At 44.3% G+C, this 26,835-nt stretch overlaps 2 protein-coding genes across 2 annotated transcripts; both read right to left on the minus strand.

Moving 5' to 3' along the window:
• Positions 1–2,411: 2,411 nt before the first annotated feature.
• On the minus strand, positions 2,412–9,119 carry LOC139464337 (tubulin alpha-1 chain-like). Its single transcript, XM_071245860.1, has 3 exons — positions 9,025–9,119; positions 4,954–5,176; positions 2,412–3,672 (listed from the first exon to the last, which is right to left on the minus strand). The coding sequence occupies exons 1-3, from the start codon at positions 9,025–9,027 to the stop codon at positions 2,570–2,572; spliced, it is 1,329 nt and encodes a 442-aa protein (XP_071101961.1). The 5' UTR covers positions 9,028–9,119; the 3' UTR covers positions 2,412–2,569.
• A 5,939-nt stretch (positions 9,120–15,058) lies between these two features.
• LOC139464338 (snRNA-activating protein complex subunit 1-like) lies at positions 15,059–26,828 on the minus strand. Its single transcript, XM_071245861.1, has 10 exons — positions 26,589–26,828; positions 25,357–25,485; positions 24,661–24,801; positions 22,239–22,361; positions 21,614–21,735; positions 20,573–20,621; positions 19,336–19,416; positions 18,420–18,582; positions 17,288–17,434; positions 15,059–15,546 (listed from the first exon to the last, which is right to left on the minus strand). Exons 1-10 carry the CDS (start codon positions 26,763–26,765, stop codon positions 15,059–15,061), a joined length of 1,620 nt encoding a protein of 539 aa, XP_071101962.1. The 5' UTR covers positions 26,766–26,828.
• Between the last annotated feature and the right edge of the window lie 7 nt (positions 26,829–26,835).

The raw sequence follows: 26,835 nt of genomic DNA on the forward strand, positions 1-26,835 counted from the left end.
ATGTCTGACTGTGGCCATCAGACTTGGTCACCATGCTTGCATCACATATCTGACTGTGTCCTTCAGACTTGGTCACCATGCTTACATCACATATCTGACTGTGTCCTTCAGACTTGGTCACCATGCTTGCATCACATATCTGACTGTGTCCTTCAGACTTGGTCACCATGCTTGCATCGCATATCTGACTGTGTCCTTCAGACTTGGTCACCATGCTTGCATCACATATCTGACTGTGTCCTTCACACTTGGTCACAATGCTTGCATCACATATCTGACTGTGTCCTTCAGACTTGATCATGATACTTGCATCACATATCTGACTGTGTCCATCAATACTTGGTCATCGTGCTTGCATCACATATCTGACTGTGTCCATCAATACTTGGTCATCGTGCTTGCTTCACATATCTGACTGTGTCCATCTGACTTGATCATGATACTTGCATCACATATCTGACTGTGTCCATCTGACTTGATCATGAAACTTGCATCACATATCTGCCTGTTTCAGTCAGACTTGGTCACCATGCTTGCATCACATATCTGACTGTGGCCATCAATACTTGGTCATCGTGCTTGCATCACATATCTGACTGTGGCCATCAATACTTGGTCATCGTGCTTGCATCACATATCTGACTGTGGCCATCAATACTTGGTCATCGTGCTTGCATCACATATCTGACTGTGGCCATCAATACATGGTCATCGTGCTTGCATCACATATTTGACTTTGGCCATCAATACTTGGTCATCGTGCTTGCATCACATATCTGACTGTGGCCATCAGGCACATGATGAAAAATCACGTTAATCGAAACACACGCTCGACAGAACACACTGGTAACAGCATGGGATAGGATAATTTGTGCAGAATGGTGACCGATATGAAATAAAGATTACTACCCGCGTTGTTTCCATACGTATCTGAGGAGCGAGTGACTAAGTGACCTCCACTACATCAACTTCGGTAAAAGACGATACACGGAATAAGAAAATAAGAGTAGATAATGTTTTTTTGGTTTATATAAGTTTTATTGCATGAATACTTGCTCATGATACAATGGCGGAAGTAGCAGGTAGTAGGGAGGGGCTTGTCATGCGTAACGGGTCTACACTCGACTGAAGAACGAGTAACGTATCAACGCACTCTCCTACCCAAATTTCCATGCGGCCAGCATAGTACCTCTGTAACAGGCCAGCGCCATGTGACCATTCGTCACATCTTACATGGTCCATTCAAGATATTGCATCTGCCTTTCATCTGTTTCATCTTTGACAAGTCTCCACTTGTAGATAAACATGAGTCATGGAAAGGGTGTGGTATCGGTGAATAACAATCAAGTATGACGCTGATATTACTGTCATGTCGGAAATGGAGGCATCGTCTGTGAAGTTAGGTTTACCATTAACTGCAAGATGATTCAACGTTTGAGTTAGCTGACAAACTTGAACACGACTTGAATCACACTTGAATCACTTGAATGGTTGGTTTGTTTGTTTGTTGTTTGTTGTTTAATGCCACACTCAGCAATATTCAAGCTATATGACGGCGGTCTGTAAATGATCGAGTCTGGACCAGACAATCTAGTGATTGATATCATGAACATCAATCCACGCATTTGGGATCGATGACATGCATCAACCAAGTCAACAATCCTGACCACCCGATCCCGTTAGTCGCCTTTTACGACAAGCATAGTCACCTTTTACGGCAAGCATGGGTTGCTGAAGACCTATTCTACCCCGGACCTTCACGGGTCGGTCATGTTAATGACACATACTGTGTAAGGGAGTGAGGAAGTCTGGTTTTACGCTGTTTTTAGCAATATTCCAGCAATATCCCGGCTGGGACTGCGGAAATGGGCTTCACACAATTGTTCCCATAAGAGGGGAATCGAACCCGGAACTTCGTCGTAATGAGCGAACGCTCTAACAACTAGGCTATCCCACCGCCTCAAGGTGTAAGCATTGCTGCATTTGTCAAGAAACATTCTGATGCTTGGAAACGTCATGAAAATATTTTGTCCATTGATGTTCTGATAATCTATTTCATAGCGGCGTTAAACCAAACTCATTCACATTAGGTGACTATGCTTGTCGTAAGAGGCGAGTAACGGGATCGGATGGTCAGGCTCGCTGACGTGGTTGATGCATGTCATTGATCCCAATTGCGTGGATCGATGCTCATGATATCAATCACTGGATTGTCTTGTCCAGACTCGATTATTTACAGACCGCCGTCATGTAGCTGGAATATTGCTGAGTGCGGCGTTAAACAACAAACCAACCAACTAACACTCACCCACACAAGCTAAGCAACAAACATTTAAAACAGAAGCTTTCGAGTTTCAAAGAGGCTAAGATTTATTGTTATGAATCTCTGTTCTCAGGGAAGCATCCGTATATAAACACCCAGAAACACAACTTGTTGAGGCGACAATTTACACAAGCAATTTCAAGTATTGACACAATTCTATACAATTTCTCGATAGAAAGGGCATAGTTTAATAAACATCCTATAAGATACTACACACCTACTGTAGGATACAATTATGTTTTCAGTTTATAACTTAGGGTCAAATGAACCGGCGTCAATATTTTTGTAATCATTCTCCAGGGAGGCCAAGTCTTCACGGGCCTCCCCAAATTGTTTCATGTCCATCGCCTCACTCTCGTAGAAGTGGAGGTAGGCACGCTTGGCATACATCAAATCAAACTTGCGGCTGAGACGACCCCATGCCTTGGCGATACCGGAGTTGTTGCTCAGCATGCAAACAGCCCTCTCCACCTTGGCAAGGTCACTTCCGGCGGAAGTAGATGGCGCCTGCGCGTTAATTCCGACCTTGAAGTCTGTAGGACACCAATCGGCGAACCTGGCTGTCCCCTTCGCCTTGACAGACTGTATAGCATTGTTTACTTCATTGGAAGCGAAGTGTCCGCGGTACTGGAGGCAACAGGCCATGTACATGGCGCGACTCGGATCACATCTGACCATCTGATTGTCGGGATTAAAACAGGCGCTCGTCATGTCGGACACAGAGGCCGTTCCGACACCGCCCTTCTTAGTGATCGGCGCGTAGCTAGCCATGGGGAAGCGGATTCGTGGATGGGGAACCAGGTTGGTTTGGATCTCTTTCAGATCCACGTTCAGGCCGCAGTGGAATCGGAGAGGGGCAGTGACACAGCTGGTTATCTGAGCGATCACGTTGTTCAGGTTTGCGAATTTGGGACTTTCAATGTCAAGGTTACGGCGGCAGATGTCGTATATAGCCTCGTTGTCGACCATGAAGGCGCAGTCACAGTGTTGGAGAAGGGAGTGGGTGGACAGTACGGCGTTGTAGGGATCCACGACTTGGTTAGACAGCTGGGGTGTTGGGTACACGGAGAACGACATCTTTGCCTTGGTGCCATAGATATCGGACAGATTCTCCATCAACAGAGACGTGAAGCCGGAGCCGGTGCCGCCCCCGACGCCGTGAAATAGGAGGAAGCCCTGGAGGTAACTACACTGCTCAGTCAGCTTCCGGATCCGGTCAAGTTCAGGGGTGATATCTTGTCTGCCCAGTATATTGTACCCCTTAGGATAAAGGCTTCCTGCGTGAGTCTTACCGGTAGCCAGAAGTTCGGGGTCAAACAACTGGCGGTAGGATCCGTTCCTGATCGCATCTGAAATTTACAACCGTTATTTCTTATTAGAAGCGGGGCGGTCGGGTAGCCTAGTGGTTAAAGCGTTCGCTCGTCACGCCGAAAACCTGGGTTCGATTCCCGACATGGGTACAATGTGTGAAGCCCATTTCCGTGATATTGCTGGAATATTGCTTAACGCGGCGTAAAACCATACTCATTCATTATTACAAGCACGCAGAGATCGGATTCTTTTATATATAGTGAGTGTGAGTATGGTTTTACGCCGCTCTTAGCAATATTCCAGCAATTTCACGGCGTGGGACACCAGAAATGGGCTTCACACATTGTACCCATGTTGGAAATCGAACCCGGGCCTTCAGCATGACGAGAGAACACTTAAGCCACGAGGCTATCCGACCGCCCCTTGTTATATATAAAACACTACAGACATGTATACACATAACACAACACTGGCCCCCTTTATCACACACACATTTAGCATAGTGATACACCAACAGTTTAGACTATGGAGACTCTCCGTTGAGAACGTCTTCACACTGAGGTGCGATCGGGTAGCCTTGTGGTTCAAGCGTTCGCTCGTCACGCCGAAGACCCGGGTTCGATCCCCGACGTGGGTACAATGTGTGAAGCCCATTTGCGGTGTCCCCCGCCGTGATATTGCTGGAATACTGCTAAAAGTGGCGTAAAACCACACTCACTCACTCTATTTTGTATTGTCGTCAGAAAGAGGGGAAACACCAGTAAAATTCATATATCCGGATTTTCAGTTAAAATGACGTTTGCTGACATAGTGAGTGAGTGGGTTGTTATTAACGCCTCGTTGAATAGTATTCCAGTTATTTATCGACGTGTAAGCTTAATGTGGGAGGAACACCGGTATCGATGCAGGTCTCAGACGTTTACCACTTCGGCGAAACCCACGAGCACGGATATGGTGCTGACAAACCTAGAAACATAATCGGGGAGAACTGGGATTCGAACCCAAGATCATAGGTTTCTGGTGTGTCCAAGGGACGCAACTCCGCACAGCGAAATGTGGCGCCTTTGGCGACTATGCCACAACCGCGACCTTTGCTGATAATAAGGTCCCGGGATACAAATCAAATGTATGACCAGTATGATTTATGTAAAACAATTATATCGGCCACCATCCCGTGACTAATGAATGTGCTGCAGGTGCGAGTGTGTCAACGACCATCAACGGCAGAAAGTGCTTTTACTATTTCTTATAATAATACATATAAATGCGCTACCGGCTATCTGTGCCAGCTGCAGAATATTTACTTCGTTATAACGCACCAACGGAAGAATTATCAGTGTCGATAAATAAGGCCCTGGGCACGTGTTTCCCCGACCCTGTCTCGCCGAAGAAGGTGTTGAAGGAGTCGTCCCCACCCCCGATTGTCTTGTCCGAGGACATCCGACCATCAGGCTGGATGCCGTGCTCCAGACAGTACAACTCCCAGCATGCATTGCCGATTTGGACTCCAGCCTGCCCGACGTGTATACTGACACATTCACGCTAAAAAAAACGGCATACATGTTATGAATGTTAATAAGCTACTGTATTCAGTTATTATGTCAAACCAGAAATCACCATGGAGACCAGCATAGGGTACTGAGGACATATATTGCCCTGAAATCACCTCGGAGACCAGCCTGGTGTACTGAGGACATATATCGCCCTGAAATCACCATAAGAGACAAGCATAGGGTACTGAGGACATATATCGCCCTGAAATCACCATGGGAAACCAGTCTGGTGTACTGAGGACATATATCGCCCTGAAATCACCATGAGAGACCAGCATAGGGTACTGAGGACATATATTGCCCTGAAATCACCATAAGAGACAAGCATAGGGTACTGAGGACATATATTGCCCTGAAATCACCATGAGAGACCAGCATAGGGTACTGAGGACATATATCGCCCTGAAATCACCATGAGAGACCAGCATAGGGTACTGAGGACATATATCGCCCTGAAATCACCATAAGAGACAAGCATAGGGTACTGAGGACATATATTGCCCTGAAATCACCATGAGAGACCAGCATAGGGTACTGAGGACATATATCGCCCTGAAATCACCATGAGAGACCAGCATAGGGTACTGAGGACATATCTTGCACTGAAATCACCTCGGAGACCAGCCTGGTGTACTGAGGACATATATCGCCCTGAAATCACCATGAGAGACAAGCATAGTGTACTGAGGACATATATTGCCCTGAAATCACCATGAGAGACCAGCATAGGGCACTGAAGACATATCTTGCACTGAAATCACCATGAGAGACCAGCATAGGGAACTGAGGACATATATCGCCCTGAAATCACCATGGGAGACCAGCATAGGGTACTGAGGACATATCTTGCCTTGGAATCCAGAAGGTAGACCAGCATAGGGTACTGGGGACATGTATAGGCCCGAAATCACTATGGGGAAACATGAATCTCAAAAAGGAGAGACGAACATAAGGGGCTGGTAAGAGATAGACAGAGCGCTAGGTCCACATAGCACACTGGTGACCGCGGAACATGTATGGATGGAAAAACATGGGGTTCTGGTGACCGCAGAACATGTATGGATAGAAAAACATGGGGTGCTGGTGACCGCGGAACATGTATGGATGGAAAAACATGGGGCGCTGGTGACCGCGGAACCTGTATGGATGGAAAAACATGGGGTGCTGGTGACCGCGGAACCTGTATGGATGGAAAAACATTGGGCGCTGGTGACCGCGGAACCTGTATGGATGGAAAAACATTGGGCGCTGGTGACCACGAACCTGTATGGATTGAAAAACATTGGGCGCTGGTGACCACGAACCTGTATGGATTGAAAAACATGGGGTTCTGGTGACCGTAGAACATATATGGATGGAAAAACATTGGGCGCTGGTGACCGCGGAACCTGTATGGATGGAAAAACATGGGGTGCTGGTGACCGCGGAACCTGTATGGATGGAAAAACATTGGGCGCTGGTGACCGCGGAACCTGTATGGAATGAAAAACATTGGGCACTGGTGACCACGAACCTGTATGGATTGAAAAACATTGGGCGCTGGTGACCGCGGAACCTGCATGGATAGAAAAACATGGGGCGCTGGTGACCGCGGGACCTGTATGAATGGAAAAAAACATGGGGCGCTGGTGACAGCGGAACCTGTATGGATGGAAAAACATGGGGCGCTGGTGACCACGGAACCTGTATGGAAAGAAAAACATGCGGCGCTGGTGACCACAGAACCTGTACGGATGGAGAAAAATGGGCGCTGGTGACTGGACTGACCCTGTTCCCATTAGACAACAAACACAAACTGAATAGATATACACTGCCATGGAAAAGAAAGTATTTTGTTAAAGAAAGAACATTTTGTAATTGGATTTCACACAAAAATACAAACGTCATTAAAACCTTAAAGGCTGAAAACTCGCCAAAACACTGCAAACTTTAGATCCCAAACTATGATACCAGTATGAAATACATCAGCACTGAATAACCATTTGTTGTTTGTTCACTTTTTAGCCACCGTCAAACATGGGTGTATACTTTCTTTTGCCCAACAGTATATATGTTTCGACTGCACTGAATTCAGTACTTTGGGGGCCACAGTTTCAACAATGTTCGGCTTACGTATATGTTTGCATTCGGAACACACCAGTGAAATAAGACAAAGTACGCCTCGGATTGTTTAAGCAGTAACATCAATCAGAAACGTCTCTCAGTCTCACGAAACCAGGTCGAGTCAACAATATACATAGTCGTACGTAGTGGCGGGATACACAACAACTATAATAGCCTCATTATCGCAATTATGAAAATATGATATATATACGGCGCACTGATTACATAACTCAATAATTGCCTTAATACAGAACATACAACAGTGCGAAAAGTAATTCATCAAGCAATCGGAGCTCTTCATCGTCAGGGGATTACGTCGTGATCGGTTTGGTTGGCTTGGTGGTCGTGAGGCAGATTGTACTTGTCAACTGTCTACACTAGACTTTAATCGATATATTTCGGATAGAGAAATCAATTGCACAAAAAAATACAATAAGACAGTTTGACAGAAAATGGAAAAAAAATGCCAATTGAACTGTCCAGTTAATATGTCTCTATTTTGAGTATGAACAATTCCCAGTAATGTGCTGTAAGGATTTAGCTTCACACTTAGTTAATGATGACCCCAATAAGCGTGGCAAATGTAGCCTGTTATGGGGCCTTTACACAGGATGGCGACCTTTGTGCCGCCCGTGTGCGACCATAAAATTTGCCAGGTCGTCGTTGGAGGCTCAAAGGAGGCAGAATGGTTGCCTAGGTCGTTCCAAGGTGGTACACGGGAGGTTCAGACATCGACCATGGTCGCTGTGAATTTTTGAACATGTTCAAAACAGTCAGCACAAAGGTCGCCGAGGAGGTTGGTTGCTCAAAGGTGGCTCAAAGGAGGCAGAAGGGAGGCACAAGCATTGCCGTTGTTGCAGAATGAAGGCACAGAGGTCGCCCAATGGTCGTCAGGTAAAAGATGCGTTCTGCTGCAATGTGTTCCCGTCAATCTAGGCGATGCTTCTGCCTCCCTTGTGCCTCCTTTGGGCGACCAACAGCGTGCATTGAACGATGACTGTGGCGACCGCCGTGCCTCCATTCGGCGACAACGGCAACCCTTAAGACACCATGGCAATGCTTCTGCCTCTTTTGAGCTACCTGTAGTGACTCCTCAGCCTGCCTATAAATAGAGGGCTTGTACCTGCAGTGTTTCATTGTGGTTGCACACGCTGAACAACTCGAGCAGTTACTGCTGAACAACTGCTGGAGCAGCTACATGGAAACATGATTTTCTGGGTTTAGGCGACCATTCCTGGTCCTGGCCAGTTTTTGATCGCTCAAAGGTGGCACAAAGGTCGCAGCCCTGTGTAAAGGGGGCTTTAGCCACTTGACACTATGTTGTACACCTGTATTCTGACTAGCCAACTAATAATTTGGTGTCTTCTGTATAGGTATGTAACCTACACCTAATAAGTATATTACGTCATGTTACTTTATGTGAAAATATGCAACATCATATACTAAATTGAATAAAAAAAATTATTTTTTTATCTATACTACTAAAAAAAAGATAGAGAACACCCACAATGGGAAGGTTGTGTGATGCAATACCCTCACGCCTTGACAGATTAACTACAGTCATATGCAAAAAAAGGTGTTCTTTAATTTCGTTTGAGTTGTATAGGTATGGTTAGGATATATCCTACGTAGTCCGGGCATGGTCATGGCTTAATACTGTCTTAAGTTTTAGTTTTGCAGTATATGTCTACCAAACAATGACAGTTATCCATGGGTGCATTCACTACCACTTACCATGTCGTTGTTGTAGATGATGCTGAGGATGTGGGGTTGTCACTGTTGTTACCGCCGCGGTCTCGCCTTAACGTGAAGAGCGTCAGTGAGTTGGCATGGCGGTACATCGACGGAATCGCGTTCCTTATACACCAGACCGGATGTGACCTGCATTCTGATTGGCTGTGGCTGGTGTTTGTCGCCACTTTGCTTTTGTGATGCGGACTTTGATTAGCTCACTTCTATTGAACCTCGTGGATGATGAATGTGTATGTGTGTCGAACTCTTCTAATTGCAAATCATGCATCGGTTCGTGTGTCTCAGGACACGGTCTGTGTTCTTTGACACTGGTTATGCATGAATGTATCAATGTGTGACCCTATTCTTGATGGCCCCGGTGTTATATGTTACTTGTATATGTGTAAGCGTTGTAGCACGCAAGTGAGAAGGGATAACGTAATACGACTACGCATGAACAACGAATACGTATGGTCCAGGACTACGCATGAACAACGAATACGTATGGTCCAGGACTACGCATGAACAACGAATACGTATAGCCCAGGACTACGCATGAAGAACGAATACGTGTGGCCCAGGACTACGCATGAACAACAAATACGTATAGCCCAGAACTACGCATGAACAACTAATACGTATAGCCTAGGACTACGCATGAACAACGAATACGTATAGCCTAGGACTACGCATGAACAACGAATACGTGTGGCCCAGGACTACGCATGAACAACGAATACGTGTGGCCCAGGACTACGCATGAACAACGAATACGTATAGCCCAGGGCCACGCATAAACAATGAATACGAATTTCCAAAGACTACGCATGAACAACGAATACGTATAGCCCAGGACCACGCATGAACAACGAATACGTATAGCCCAGGACCACACATGAACAACGAATACGTGTGGCCCACGACTACGCATGCACAACGAATACGTGTGGCCCACGACTACGCATGAACAACGAATACGTATAGCCCAGGACGACGCATGCACAACGAATACGTATGGCCCAGGACTACGCATGAAGAACGAATACGTATGGCCCAGGACTACGCATGAAGAACGAAAACGAATGGCCCAGGACTACGCATGAACAACGAATACGAATGGCCCAGGACCACGCATGAACAACGAATACGTATAGCCCAGGACCACGCATGAACAACGAATACGTATAGCCCAGGACCACACATGAACAACGAATACGTGTGGCCCACGACTACGCATGCACAACGAATACGTGTGGCCCACGACTACGCATGAACAACGAATACGTATAGCCCAGGACGACGCATGCACAACGAATACGTATGGCCCAGGACTACGCATGAAGAACGAATACGTATGGCCCAGGACTACGCATGAACAACGAATACGTATAGCCCAGGACCACGCATGAACAACGAATACGTATAGCCCAGGACGACGCATGCACAACGAATACGTGTGGGCCAGGACTACGCATGAAGAACGAATACGTGTGGCCCAGGACTACGCATGAAGAACGAATACGTATGGCCCAGGACTACGCATGAAGAACGAATACGTATGACCCACGACTACGTATGAACAACGAATACGCATATCACAGGACGACGCATGCACAACGAATACGTATAGCCCACGACAACGCATAAAAAAAACCCCAATACGTATGGACCACAAATACGCATGGACAACGATAACGTATTGACCGCGATTACGGCTACGCATGAGCAACGAAGACATATGGTCCACGATTATGCATAAACATCAACTACGTATGGCCAAAGTGCAGCCATCCTGCCTTCAAAAACCCCATAGTTTGAGTTTTAAAATGTGAGTCTTTCATAAATGCAAGGTGATAAACACAGAGATGTTCTCATTCTCATATCTTAATATAAAAGAACTCGTTCACCACACCAAGACGTGTTAAATCTAAACTGACTGCTAAAGGAAACTTTACCACTTTAAAAATGTCCGGGGTAGAATAGGTCTTCAGCAACCCATGCTTACCGTAAAAGGCGACTATGCTTGTCGTAAAAGGCGACTAACGGGATCGGGTGGTCAGGCTCGCTGACTTGGTTGATGCATGTCATGGATCCCGCAGTGCGAGGATCGATGCTCATGATGTCAATAACTGGATTGTCTGGTCCAGACTCGATTATGAACAGACCGCCGTCATATGGCTGGAATATTGCTGAGTGCGGCGTTAAACAACAAACCAAACAAACAAACTTTAAAAATGAAATTGCACAAATTTAATAACACAAGTTCAATGTAAATTAATGCAAAACACATCGTCCATACACAACAATGCTCTATGCAGAAAATGGTACACGTCACGTTATTCGTGGAAAATGCGACAAAATGACAACAGACAACAACAAAAACACAACAGAAATGCCACGACTGACACCCGAACAACGCTAGTGGGACCAGGGTATGCTCCAGATTGGAGTCACCCATGCCCCCGTGTTGCTGTCACTTACCTGATGTAACATTACAGGCAGACCGGGCAGTCATCAGACCCAGGGTAACTACACCCAATGAAGACCGGTACTGCGTACTCTGCATCTACGGAATCGATTCCTGACAGTGACGTCATCAGTGACGAATGCCTACGAGCATATGGTTAGTCGACAGTCAGTGGCCAGGCGATTCAGGGCTCAAGAAATTTGGACTTACAGACCTTATGTAGGAAAGTTTTTGACAGCGCAACATCGTCATCAGAATTGAGAGGGGGGCGAACTAAACGCCGTTGGCAGCAACGTGACTGGCAGAGGTCCGCCTGCACTGATGAAAGCCGGTTCTGTCTGTTCAGAGCTGATGAAAGACAACGTGTTTGTCGCCGAAGGGGTGAACGATCAGAGGCATGTTGCGTTAAGTGGTCGTGCCCGTATGGTGGAGTGAGTGAGTGAGTGAGTGAGTGAGTGAGTGAGTGAGTGATTTTGGCTTAACGCCGCTTTTAACAGTATTCCAGTTATACCGCGGAGTGCCAGCTCAATGTAGGAGGAAAGCCCGAAGTGATGCAGGTCTCAGACGTTTACCACTTCGGTGAAACCCACGAGCCCGGGTATGGTGTTGACAAACCCAGAAACATAATCGGGGCGAACCGGGATTCGAACCCACAATCATGGGTTTCTGGCATGCCTAAGGGACGCAACTCTGCACAGCGAATCGCGGTGCCTTAGGCGACTGGGCCACCCGTGTCCTCTGTCTATTCCGTGGAAAGGTTGTTCTTGCTCCCCCTCCTCAATTCGGGCAACTTTCGTGCCAATATCGGATGCTGTATGACTTTCACTTTAAATGTTGATTTCGTTGAGATTTTGATCTTTTCAAAACATTTTACTTCATGCATCTATCTTTTTAAACAACTGGTTTTAAACTACAAGAGTGATTTAAAACTATGGTAAAGATTCTTTTGGCCATCAGTTTAATACTATCGAACCGCCTCCGTGGTCTAGTGATAGAGCGTCCGCCCGGAGAGCGGAAGGTCCGGGGTTCGATCCCCGGCCGCGTCATACCAAAAGACGTTAAAAAATGGTACTTGTTGTTACCCTGTCTGGTGCTCGGCATTAAGGGGTTAAAGCAATAACTGGTCGGCTCGCAGTCAGTATACTGTGTCTGAGTGGGGTTTTCATTTTAAACAGCGGCATGGTATGTATCTCAGTGGGCTAGCACTATAAATCGCCATCAGTCAGGTCTAGTACAAGCAGCCACACACACACACACACACACACACACGCACACACACACACGCACGCACACACACACACACACATACACACAAACACGCACGCACGCGCGCACGTACACACACACACGTGCATGCACGTCACTATATAAGTGCAATAATCTTGGACGCGACGTTAAACCCAATTTCACCTCACCTCACTAATACTATCGCTCCAGTCTTCATTTACGGGTCTTATGATAAATGTAATCTTTCCGATGCACGCAGTGCAAAGTAATCATCAATTTGGTGTACCCACCACTTTCTAGGATGAATTCCATCTTTATCTGAAAGATCACTGATGTAGTGTTAAACACTCATTATCTACCTCACGAGTGAGTGAGTATTGTTTTACGACACTTTTAGCAATATTCCAGCAATGTCACGGCGGTGGAAACCACAAATGGGCCTCACACAATGTACCCATGTCGGGAATCGAACCAGGCTACCCGACCGCCCCCCTACCTCACGAACAGAAGTTGAAAAGTGTACTAATGAAATGACAGCATCACCCAATACACCCAAAAGCATGAAAGTTTATTCAATAATCGCATTATAATATTATAAGTGGATAATATGATCTATAGTGCATTTAGAGACATAACTTATTATGGATTCATCATATGCGAAAACAGACAGCAAATTATAGCATCTACATTGGGCAGCAATGAGCTTGATGTCATCCTGGGTTTTTGCCAAAGTTGTAAACGTCTGAAATCTCCGTTGCTTTGGGCTTTTACCCACATGAAGCAGGCACGATGAGTGAGTGATTTGAGTTACACGCAACTTTGAACAGTACTCCAGTTATATCACGGCGTGTCGGCTTAATGTCATCTTCCCAAGGCAAGTGAGTTAACTGACTAAAAAAGTCACTTAACACTCTGCCTCGGGAAGACATTAGTGGGAGGAAAGCCCGATGTTATGCAGATCTCAGACGTTTACCATTTTGGTGAAACCTACGAGCACGGTAAGGTGCTGACCAACCAAGATATCTAATCGGGGCAAACTGGGATTCGAACCCACAATCATAGGTTTCTGGCTACCCAAGCACAGCTGACGACTGGGCCACCTGTGCCCCCAGTCACGATGAGATAAGATGCAGCTGCAAATACGTTGTAAAATGGGGACTGGCCAAATTCACTCTCTCATAACGTTGGGCCTTGACTAGTTATGCATAATAATTAGGCATCTTTCATGGTTTTATTAGGGTAGCTCCAAGATAACGTTTTCCCTTGACTTTCTCAAACCTTTCCGCTTACTAAGTTAATGATTCTAATAAGGATGAGACGAGGTGAGGTGAAATTGCGTTTTACGTCACGGTCAATATTATTGCCCTTATATAACCGTGTGCATGCACATGTGTGCTGGTTTTATAGTACTAGTCCACTGTTATACCATGCCAAAGTGTAACATGAATACCCCATTCATACACAGTATAATGAAACGGAGTCTACCAGTCTGTGTTTTAACCACTTAATACCGAGCACCAGGCAGGGTAACATCAAGTACCATCTACACAGGCAGTAGACAGATGAGTGAGTGAGTGAGTTGGGTTTAACGCCGCTTTTAACATTATTCCAGTTATATCACCCCATGTCAGCCTAATGTGGGAGGAAAGCCCAAAGTGATGCAGGTCTAAGACATTTACCACTTCGGTGAAACCTACGAGAATGGGTATGGTGCTGACAAACCTACAAACATAATTGGGGCGAACCAGGATTCGAACCCACAACCATAGGTTTCTGGCATGCCCAAGGGACGCAACTCTGCACAGAGGCGCCTTAGACGACTGGGCCACCCATGCCCCCCGGATGAGACGGATGAGCTGAAACCTAATGCATTAAGGATCATTGCTGATGGTCCTGTGGTGTACAAGGGCTGTACGGTCACCTCGCTATTAACATTGATAATAAAGCTAATATTCTTGTCAGTATCATGTTTTTACACGTTTAACATAATCTTATAATGGTGAGCTTCTGTACCTGTTGTTCAGGGAGAGTGAGTGAGTTGGGTTTGAGCCCGCTTTGAACAGTATTGCAGTTGTGATGCAGGTCTGAGAAGTTTTAGAGGTGACAAACCTACAAACATATTAGCAGCGACCCTGAATTCAGGTTTCTGGCATGCCCAAGGGACGCAACTCTGCAAAGTGAATTGTGGGGCCTTAGACAACAAGGACACCCCTACTGTTGATCAGAACCCTTTTTTTGAAGTGGCTCCAAATCCTACCTCCATGACAAACAGGTCTTGCATCATAAAGTTTGCTTCATTAAAAAAAGACATAAAAGAAATTTCAAGACGTTTATTTCCAAATCTTACACAGGTTTATAAACTAATTTCTGTGGAACAGAATTTTTCTTAGGACAGGTAGTTGTCTTTGAGGGTGTTGTCTTTGAGGGAGAAGACTTCTCAACTTTCAGAGCAGGTGCTCCATCAGCTTCTGCTCCTGCCCCGGACTGACGCCTCCTCTTCTTCTTCTCCTGTTCCTTCTGCTGTGCTCCCTTACTCTTCAGCCTACCTGATTTAGCCTTAGGAGTTTCCTTGGCCTTTCCTGGAGATTTGGCATCAGGTGATTCTGAAAGGACACTTTTTGTTCGGGATGTCTTTGCCTTCTTGGACGACATCTTGGAAACCTTAGAAGAGGCGGTTCCTGCTTTTGAGGAATCTGTTTCTGCATCCAAAAAACCAGTGCTTGACTTTGATGGACTAGTTTTGGATGTTGACGGACCATTTTCTAATGTTGGTGGACCAGATTTTGACTGTCCATCTTTGCTTGTGGAGTGGTCGCTCTCTGTTGTTGGCCCTAGTAATGTAAAGAAATGTTTGAGCTATGTTTTTTGTTTAATGCGCAGTCCGATATATGTCAGCAGCATGATGGCAGTCTGTAAATGATCAATTCTTGACCAGACAAACAAGTGAATGATATCATGTTTTTTGTTTGTTTGTCAGCAGTATTCCTGCTATATGACAGTGGTGTGTAAATAATCAAGTCTGGACCAGACCATCCAGTGATTGACATCATGGGCATTGGAAACAGTGACATGTTTAAACCAAGTCAGCGAGCCTGGCGACCAGATCCTGTAAGTCGCCTCCTACAACAAGCATAATCGCAATTTACGGCAAGCATGGATTGCTGAAGACCTATTCCACCCTGGAAGAGTGAGTGGATATGGTTTTATGCAGCTTTTAGCAATATTCCAGCAATATCACGGCGGGGGACACCAGAAATGGGCTTCACACATTGTACCCATGTTGGGAATCGAACCCGGGTCTTCGGCGTGACGAGCGAACGCTTTAACCACTAGGTTAGCCGACCGCTCCCTGGAAGAGCAACATCATACACCATCAGTGACATGCAATGATTCTGTGTCAGATTATAACCAATTCTGTCCAGTGGTGTCAAGGCTATAAGTATGTAGGCGTTCTCATGCATCGTGCGTCAGGTCCAGTCAAATCCCATACTATTAGTATGCCAGCATCTCTAGACAACCAGTCAGATTTACCCCCACTGGACATTCAGAAGATCCCTATCAAATATTGAGTAGTATATAACAAAACTCTTCACAGGGTGTTTTAATAGAACAAAATGTAAGTTTTAAGTGTGTGTTTAAGGCACTAGGCCCACTTGCACAAAGCTGTCTTAGCACTATAATGACCTTAAGTCTATGTTAGAGTATGGGAGTTTCGATCAGCGAAGCGATAGGATCACTTTACGCAAGTGGGGCGTGATTCATTCGGAACTTAATACAAGGAAATCCAATTACAAATCGAAATAAGCGCCTTCCCATGGCAGGCAGATCTCGTGTCAGGCCCATAAGTTCAAATTTGTATGGGTCCATATGGCCTGCAGTTAATTTATGTGACCATCCATTTTTCACAATATGCTGCAGTTTTTTTAAATGAGGGTTTGAAGAGTTTTGATTCTAAAGTCTGTGGGTCCTGATGGCAGCCTGGGAATTTATTTTATTTCAGTGATTTCAAACCCTGTTGCTTGAGAGACTTCAGAGTGTCTTAATAAGTATATGCATCTATTAATAATTTTACATACAACAGTAGTGTGAGTGAGTGAGTGAGTGAGTGAGTGAGTGAGTGAGTTGGGTTTAATGCTGCTTTTAACAGTATTCCAGTTATATCACGGCGTTTCAGCTTAACGTGAAACCCATGAGCACGGGTATGGTGCTGACAAACCTAGAAACATAATCGGGGCGAAACCGGGTTTCGGACCCACAATCATAGGTTTCTGGCGTGACCAAGGGACGCAACTCTGCACAGTGAATTGTGGCACCTCAGACGACCCCTGCCCCCACAAACAATAATTAATGTGTAATGAGAGATACCTTCCTTACTTCACCACAAGCAATCTGCGGAATCTGAGACATGTGAAGCTTTGCCAGCAAGTCGCATGATGTAAGGTAAGTGAGTGATTATTGCAAAACTCCGCAAAGCAATCTTGCAGCCATTGGCAGCGAGCATGATGCAGGGAAATGAATAGTGAAGCAGGGTACACATACTTATCAAATTATTGCAACGATTGTGAAACTGACCTCGAAGGTCACTCCTAGTACCTGACGTGTGTGTGACCTCCATGTCTATGGTGGGCATACTGAGATACTCCACGGGTGATGGTAGGGGCTCACTGGACTCCTCGGTGGGAGAGGTCAGTTGTGACTCCTCCTCCTCCTCCTCATCACCTGGAAACATATGAGGCAACCCATGAGTCTAGCGGCAGCCAAGTAGTCATGTTGGGGTTAATACTGGACTGAACACTATTTCCGTTATGTAACAATATGTCAATATTATCATCACATATATGCACATCTTCCCAGGGCAAGGGAGTTAACTGACCAATATTTGCTAGAATTTCTGGGCTCGATCGTAGCCTCATCAGTGGCTATTACTAGTTATGTCCCTTCTATATCCTTCCTATTGACCGATCAGATTCCACCTCTCATATCACTTGCATTTGCTTCAAATAAAATGGCATCGCCCAGTGAAGTCCATCTGATTGATCATCAAGATTTATATTGTAATAAAACTGGTCTAACATTGTGAAATGCATCAAATCATCAAATCATGTGAGCAACTCGATTAAAAACATGAAAGGATTTGAAAAATATCTGTAAACACCAAGTTGTCAGTACACATGCTTTGTACATGCTTTGCAAGTCCTGCAATTTTTTAAGCGATTTTGATTGGACTATGCAAAGACTCTGTAGTCCAGCCAAGTAGAACTCCATAATTTCCAACCTAGTTTGGCAAGGGTGGAAACTGGACTTTTTTAGTCAGTTAATTCCCTTGCCTCAGGAAGATGGCATATGGAAGGAAAGGGATGAAGGATGTAATGGTTTTAGATATTTTGAAACCAATGATGATGTTATGATGGTGTTCACACACCAATGATCAAAAGCAAGGATTTGCACACCTTGATCAGCACATCCTGGCATGATAAAGGGACACAACTCTGTAGAGTGTAGAACAATGAGATGCCTGTACCTCCTATAAAAGTGTTGTTACTACGATTCAACAAAGAGTTGGGAATCATATTTAGAGCAAAGCCAAAAACAAATTGGTCTAGGGTATTTATTGTAACAGAATGGATATATAACATGATGTACGACTGAGTTTGTTCTTGTCTATAGACACACACTCTTGAACTGAAAAATGTGTCTAGCAAACCTTTTTTGCTCTTGTATTTAGTCTTCCTGAGCGGCTTGTCAGGGGAAGCGGCAGACGCGTCCAGGGTGATGACGTTTCTGTGGCGCCTAGCCTTGGACTGCCGTGCCTGCTGGGCGTATGCCTGGGCCTTGACCCTCGCTTGGCCGGACTTGGGGACCGGTGTCTGTGTGAGTGAGTGAAAGAGACGTGAGGACTTTGTTGGACGATACATCACTTTTAACCATATTTAGTTTTATACTTAAGACTCTACTTTCCGGCACTGCAATATGATATATAAACTTTAATAGTTTATGCATTCTTCATATATGCAGATGTTTGTATTACTAGAGTGAATGTGTGAGTGAGACGTATGCTATTTTCTGTAAAAAAATACTGACAAGATGTACTGACAAGTTGTGCTTGGGCTTTCTGCTACCCTGAGCCGAAGCCCATTAACAGGTACTTCTTTTTAAAAACAATAAAAGAAAAAAAATAATATCAACAACGCAGTAGGAGACAACAATGTTCTGTCAAGCAAACAGCCACTAGCTACCCCTGGCTCCTTGATTCTGGTCCGATCAGACTCACACAGGTGTCAGGACACAATTATCGTCCATTTCTCAGCGATCACACACCTGGGCTAAGCTAGTTTAGTAGCCGTAGCCTCTGACAGGCCGACCAAACTATCAATGGATCTGGTAAAGGGGGGGTCACCAAAATTTATTCAATTTTGGAATAATAGAATTAATAATTTATAACCTTGAACATCATTTCAGGACTGGTAATTTAATGTAGAGAGTGGGGTGGTGTCATGAAAAATTGTTATACATTCCCAAGACCAATCCCACCACCACAACCATCATATATGACCAGTCCCTCAGTAAATCTACAACACGACTCTGCTAGACTTGTCAGATTGATGTTGTCATCAACTTACGTAATCTGGATCCTCAGTGTCCGAGGACTCGCCATCATCAGAATTGAGTTCCTCTCGTTTTGCTTTCCACTGTCGTCCTCGCTGTGAAATAACCATAAAAATGTCTACAGATCTTTGAGAAATACCAAAGCAATTGATGAACATAAGTCATTATAGATTCATAAATAAATATAGATATAGATTCATTTATATAAATAAATAAATAAATAGCAAGTGATTTTGTGGTATTTGATCGGCTACCCAGCAATATTTTTCCTAAACTGAAAAAAACATAGGGCATGATCAGTAACCGCTTCCTGATTGGCTGATAACAGAATGAGCTGGGCTTGTGTTGCATTATTGCACTGAACAAAGTCATAGATTTTGTGCTGTTATATGGAAATATCTTCTTTTACCATATCATTAAATCATGTAAAACACAAAAATATACTCTGATGCTGATGGCTGTCTGTTTGTTTGTTGTTTAACGCCCTTCTCAGCAATATTCCAGCTATATGACGGCGGTCTTTAAGTAATGAAGTCTGGACCAGACAATACAGTGATTGACATCATGAGCACCAATCAACGCAATTGGGATACGATGACATGAACTCCAGTGACCTAACCATGTGTAAGCTGCCCTGACCTACCCATGCCCTGACAAACTCCAGCAGCTGCCCTGACCTACCCTTGCCTCGATAAACTCCAGCAGCTGCCCTGACCTACCCTCGCCCTGACAAACTCCAGCAGCTGCCCTGACCTACCCTCGCCCTGACAAACTCCAGCAGCTGCCCTGACCTACACATGCCCCGATAAACTCCAGCAGCTGCCCTGACCTACACATACCCTGACAAACTCCAGCAGCTGCCCTGACCTACCCTCGCCCTGACAAACTCCAGCAGCTGCCCTGACCTACCCTCGCCCTGACAAACTCCAGCAGCTGCCCTGACCTACACATACCCTGACAAACTCAAGCAGCTGCCCTGACCTACACATACCCTGACAAACTCCAGCAGCTGCCCTGACCTATACATACCCTGACAAACTCCAGCAGCTGCCCTGACCTACACATACCCCGATAAACTCCAGCAGCTGCCCTGACCTACACATACCCTGACAAACTCCAGCAGCTGCCCTGACCTACACATACCCTGACAAACTCCAGCAGCTGCCCTGACCTACCCATGCCCTGACAAACTCCAGCAGCTGCCCTGACCTACACATACCCTGACAAACTCCAGCAGCTGCCCTGACCTACCTGTGAACTTCGGATCTTCTCAAGTCTCTGCTTGTGTTGCTCCAAACGGCTGAAAAGTAACTGAAGGTATCAGCTCTAGTGACATATAATACCGCTCACTTTATAGGAGATTGCCTGACTTAAAAATCTGTCAATGGAGATTGTTACTCAATGTTTCTGAGTAATAAAAGGTTTAGAAAAGTAGTAGTCTGTTCATCCCAAGACTAGAATCTGGTAGGACAACATTTTTCCTCCGAACATCAAGTGACTATAAGTGATAACGGCTATGTTACAAACATCACTAGTCCCTGATGAGCTGCAGGATACTCGGCTATGTTACAAACACCACTAGTCCCTGATGAGCTGCAGGATACTCGGTTATGTTACAAACATCACTAGTCCCCGATGAGCTGCAGGATACTCGGCTATGTTACAAACACCACTAGTCCCTGATGAGCTGCAGGATACTTGGTTATGTTACAAACACCACTAGTCCCTGATGAGCTGCAGGATACTCGGTTATGTTACAAACATCACTAGTCCCTGATGAGCTGCAGGATACTCGGGTATGTTACAAACATCACTAGTCCCTGATGAGCTGCAGGATACTCGGCTATGTTTCAAACACCACTAGTCCCCGATGAGCTGCAGGATACTCGGGTATGTTACAAACACCACTAGTCCCTGATGAGCTGCAGGATACTTGGTTATGTTACAAACACCACTAGTCCCCGATGAGCTGCAGGATACTCGGGTATGTTACAAACACCACTAGTCCCTGATGAGCTGCAGGATACTCGGTTATGTTACAAACACCACTAGTCCCTGATGAGCTGCAGGATACTCGGGTATGTTACAAACACCACTAGTCCCTGATGAGCTGCAGGATACTTGGTTATGTTACAAACACCACTAGTCCCTGATGAGCTGCAGGATACTTGGTTATGTTACAAACATCACTAGTCCCTGATGAGCTGCAGGATACTCGGGTATGTTACAAACACCACTAGTCCCTGATGAGCTGCAGGATACTCATCGTGCATCACTCACTAATCCACTTACTTATCAATACTGTGCATGATTTCATCTTCAACAACGTCAAGGGATCGGTCTGGGCGGAGGGCGTTTGGCCCAGCGATCCCCAACTTGATCTGCTGGTACTGCATATGGATTGCTCGTAGTTGCTATGGAAACAGTACAAGCTATATAACATTCCAAATCCTTTTGAATCTACTAGCCCAAACATGGCTCTTAACATCATTTGCAGTAGATTTTAGTGTAATCATATAGACTATTAGTAGCTGAGCTTACTAGACCAAATAGAATTTTACTTCGGACTTGTGGCTAACGTCGCAAACACAATCATCATTATCATCAGGACCAGACTACTTAGATATGTACAGCACCAAGACAACCCTAACCAACAAATCCTAATACCGTAATGATAATTTCCATTACATGTTTGGCTGAAATAAGTCACACCACAATGAAAATTTTCCATAAGCATCATATGAAATCTAAAGAAGATTAAAATGTTAAGTTTTTCTTTAAAAACATTTTATTGGCAGAATCATGAGTGTACCATGTTTCATCACGGAACAAGATGGGTAGTTTGGCCCCTGGATTTCTAAAAATCTTTTGAAAAGTATTTGTCCTGTATATTTTCAATGGGTCAGAGTTCACAAACCTGTAGAATATCAGGAGTAAACACGGTCGACACGGAGTCCTCCATGTTCAGGCTGTCTTTCGTCAGACTGTCAGAGTCGACAACCTTGTCCGTCTGGGTTTTGTCTTTCGACTTCATGTACACCTGAAAACCAAGTCCAATATCAGCACTTGTGTTGATCAGCTTCCGCATTCATCTGTCAGTTTTCTATTTTCCCGAGACAGTGACCGTGTTGAATTTCATATCATTTCAATGTTTCAAACCAACTATACACCATTCTCTATCCAGATGTTAATAGCGAGTGAGTGAGTGAGTGAGTGAGTGAGTGAGTGAGTGAGTGAGTGAGTGAGTGAGTGAGTGAGTGAGTGAGTGAGCTGGGTTTAATGCTGCTTTGAACAGTATTCCAGGTATATTATGGTGTCACTTTATGTGAGAGGAAACCCCCAGGTGATGAGGTCTCAGACGTCTACCACTATGATGAAACCCATTTGCACGGGTATGGTGCTGACAAACCCAGAAACATAACTGGGGTGGACAGGAATTCAAACCCACAATCGAATGTGTTTGGTGTGCCCAAGGGATGCAACTCTGCAGAGAGAATTGCAGACCTTAGATAACTGGGCCACCCCTTCATGTATGTTTTGTCTGTATTACAGTAAACAGCATCAGAATGAGTGATGGACTTTCAATATATGTAAGATACTCAAATTATTCAACTCAAGTTCTGTGACTGGAAAAAGTATATCGGTCAATAAATGTTATGCACCAATCGACATATCAATAATTATCATAAATACTGTACTTGAGTCTCATGACACTCAACATGCTTAATTGTTATTGGTTGGTTGGTTTGTTGTTTAACACCGCACTCAGCAATATTCAAGCTATATGACGGCGGTCTGTCAATAATCGAGTCTGCACCAGACAATCTAGTGATTAATATCATGAGCATCGATCCTCGCAATTGGGATCGATGCCATGCATCAACCAAGTCAGCGAGCCTGACCACCTGATCCCGTTAGTCGCCTCTTACGACAAGCATAGTCGCCTTTTACGGCAAGCATGGGTTGCTGAAGACCTATTCTACCCCGGATCTTCATTGGTCCATAAATGTACTGACGCATGGTTGTTGCCATCAACAAGTCTGTCCCTTGTGAAGATCCAGTTTACAATTGGTCTTCAGCAACCTATGCTGATAGTAACAGGCGACTATTGGAATCGGGTGGTCAGACACACTGTCTTGGTTGACGCATGTCATTGTATCCTCATTGCTCAGATCAAAGCTTATGATGTCAATCACAGGATTATCTGGCCCAGACTCGATTATTTTCAGACTGCCTTCATATAGCTGAGTGCGGCATTAAACAACAAACAAACAAGAATAGTTTGTGTTGAACTTGCATGACTGGTTATTTCGACTCATTCTAACTGGGTTTAAATGGAATACCACTTTATATTTATCTGCCCCGTGTTTGCTAACTTAAGACAAAAACAAGTTCTATTTCCATCCCAACTATCACAAATTCAACCTCTTTTTATCATCGAAAGATCCTAACACTGTAGTTAAATTAGCTAAATACACAATATACTGCTCATGTTGAAAGAAACGTACCATCCAATGTTAAACAGCCTGTCTGTATAATTATATTCTGTACACAAAGGCATGTGTCCTATACGTATTGAACAAAACAAATTGAATGGAAACAAGGGGAGGAGTATGTTGTATCACATCGTCAGTGTTTTGAGATGCATCAATACATCATGATACATCAATGAATCAATGAATCATGATAGCCATAATCATATTACTGATAAAAGAGATGAAAACAGCATTGAAAAAACTGTCACATTCTATATATTAATTAAGTCTCCGAAAGGCATTTAGAAGTGATATGCTTACTCCTTCATCAGGTGAAATCATCACCTGATGAAGTAGTAAGCATATACTCCGAAATGTTGTGTTCCTCATTATAAAGAAGTTGACATCCATAAATTCTCTTTCTTATATATATTAATGACCATTCTGAAATACATATCATGGCATTTACTTTCTCAGAACAGTGTCAACATGGTAAAGCAATGTGCAGTTCAATAAGTGAGTGAGTGAGTGAGTATGGTTTTACACCGCTTTTAGCAATATTCCAGCAAAAACACAGCGGGGGGCACCAGAAATGTCGGGAATCAAACTCAGGTCTTCGGTGTGACAACGAACGCTTTAACCACTAGGCTACCCGACCACCCCGCAGTTCAATGAAACATGTATTCCTCACACTGAGATCTTCCAGCAACAACAGCCTGGCTAACTTCTTTGATAGGCATTTAGAAGTTGGAGTACTAAGTAAGGATAAGAATTTTATAGAATAAAGAAGTTGTTCATCCATAAAATTCTTATCCTTACTTAACAGCCTGGCTGACAAGGACGCTGTGCTGCTCCTGTACATACCTCTCTTGGTGTAGCCACAAATAGAAAGGCATGCTGCATAAACAACTTCTGAAACACGTATTCCACATCGTAATGCTTCTGGGAGTGCACACTCTGCTGGAAGTCCATAATCTGTTTCCATGCTTTGTGTGTCACTCGTATCTGTGACAAAAGAACAACTTGACTTTAGATTAGGATTCAAATACCCATCCATAATAGTTTTCCCATTTTTCCACATTTTTGCTTATACTTCAAAAAGTACTCTAGATACCAAACTAGAGGCCTGTGAAGATCCAGGTTAGAATTGGTTTTCACTAAACCATGCTAGTCGTATGAGGCAACCAACGTGATCAGGAGGTCAGTCCCAACTTTCAACAAATAAACAAAAATGCATGGAAATTACCTGGTTATAATTCCTTCAACATCATGTTCAATGCACTGACATCATCTCTGAAGTTACTTAGTTAGATCCACACGTCATTCACACAAAGTTGACACAATTCTCTCTCTTTTTCTTGAATATTTCCAGACTAAGTCGCTACAAATGTATCTTTAACCTTGAAGAAAAGCGAAATATTATTTCCTTCACTTAAATTAGCCAAGGGGAAACCCTGATGGTGACAGACAAGCTGACTTTGTTCGAAGTAAATAGAACTGGACCTTATATTCAATCAGTTTGAGAACATAAAATGGTGACAACTGTAATAGACTACTGACCGGTATTTTGGGAACACAGGGCTGCGTGAAGTAGAGGCCGTACAGAATGTACAGGCCCCCGGCCCTCACTTGGAAGTCGTACGGCAGCAGGTGAAAACTCAGGGCAATATGGTTTATCTCCTCATAGAACTAGAAAAGTAAAACAATGAATGAGGAGATTGTTGTTACTGATAAATGAAATTCAATTTTGTTAAACATTTAAAAATATTTTTTATTGATGAATCATTTATAAGTACAATCATGATAACATACTCCAAATATAAGGTCTGCTTTGACAGGACAAAGCTGTTAGTTTGAGCAAATTGATGTGCACCTATAGAGTCGCCAGTTTAGAGACATGCTAGAGGTGATCATGTTGACCTTTTTAGGGCCAGTGCAGCAAAAAGAGAGCTGTTGTCACTGGTGGTTATGGCTAAAATGTCCCCAGACCCAAAAGTTTAAAATCAGATCTTAGTTTTCGCTACCGTTAACAAAGATCTGAGGAAATCCCATTACGGGTCAAGTCAGAATGACCTCTCGCGAACTTTGACCGATCAATGAAATGACTGACAAGAAATCGACAGTAGCCAATCAGAAGGCAGTTTTCTCGAGTTTTACGACACTAGTTTCAAACTGGCGACTACTCTTAGAAACATATTTTGATGTATTCTTGGTTAAAAAAGTTAAAACTGATAAAAAGAACATTCTGGAACATCTGGAATGAATTGCGCATGCGTGTGACGTCACTGCCCGCTCTCCCATTCATCTTTTCTTGAAACCACACCCGCAATTGTTTATGTCAACATGACCGACAAATGGGATTAACTGGATTAACGCTTGAAAAGGTAAGAATTTATGGCTAACCCTTGCCCAAAGCCAGCTGACCCTAATGACCGAAAAGGGGTTTTGGATCGTAAAGACGTGTAAGTTTCCCTAAGACCGAAAACGGGTGTTGGATCGTAAAGACGTGTACGTTTCCCTAAGACCGAAAAACGGGTGTTTGATCGTAAAGTTGTGTAAGTTTCCCTAAGGCCTAGAACGGGTGTTTGATCGTAAAGATGTGTAAGTTTCCCTAAGACTGAAAACGGGTGTTGGATCGTGAAGCGAGAGTCACCAGAGCGTGAGGCACGGTAACGGCATAACGAGACAGCGGTGGCACTATAGCGCGGTAATTGAGCGGATGGTAAAGCTCGGGCTGCGCCCGGTAAACTGCATTGTTGCCAATTACTCTTCATAAAGTGCTTAGTGCATACTTCTCGACATTCTCTGTCATTTTTACGCCCAGCATACAGGTACGAGAACTTCATTGATCTCCAAAGTTCAGCAAAATCCTCATATCGAACAGTCTTTCGTGTAGAAAACGTCTCAAGGAGTTTGCTGAAGTCTTCTTTCACCCCTCTTGTTGGATTGTAAGCATCTCTAAAGTTCATTTCGATTCTTGACTCTTCATAAACGCGAACGTTCTCTGTCAAGACTTTTCAACAACTTCTTTGGCAACCA

The sequence above is a fragment of the Haliotis cracherodii genome, unplaced genomic scaffold (genome assembly GCF_022045235.1).
Source record: "Haliotis cracherodii isolate W230 unplaced genomic scaffold, xgHalCrac1.p SCAF_17, whole genome shotgun sequence".
Classification (NCBI taxonomy): domain Eukaryota; kingdom Metazoa; phylum Mollusca; class Gastropoda; order Lepetellida; family Haliotidae; genus Haliotis; species Haliotis cracherodii.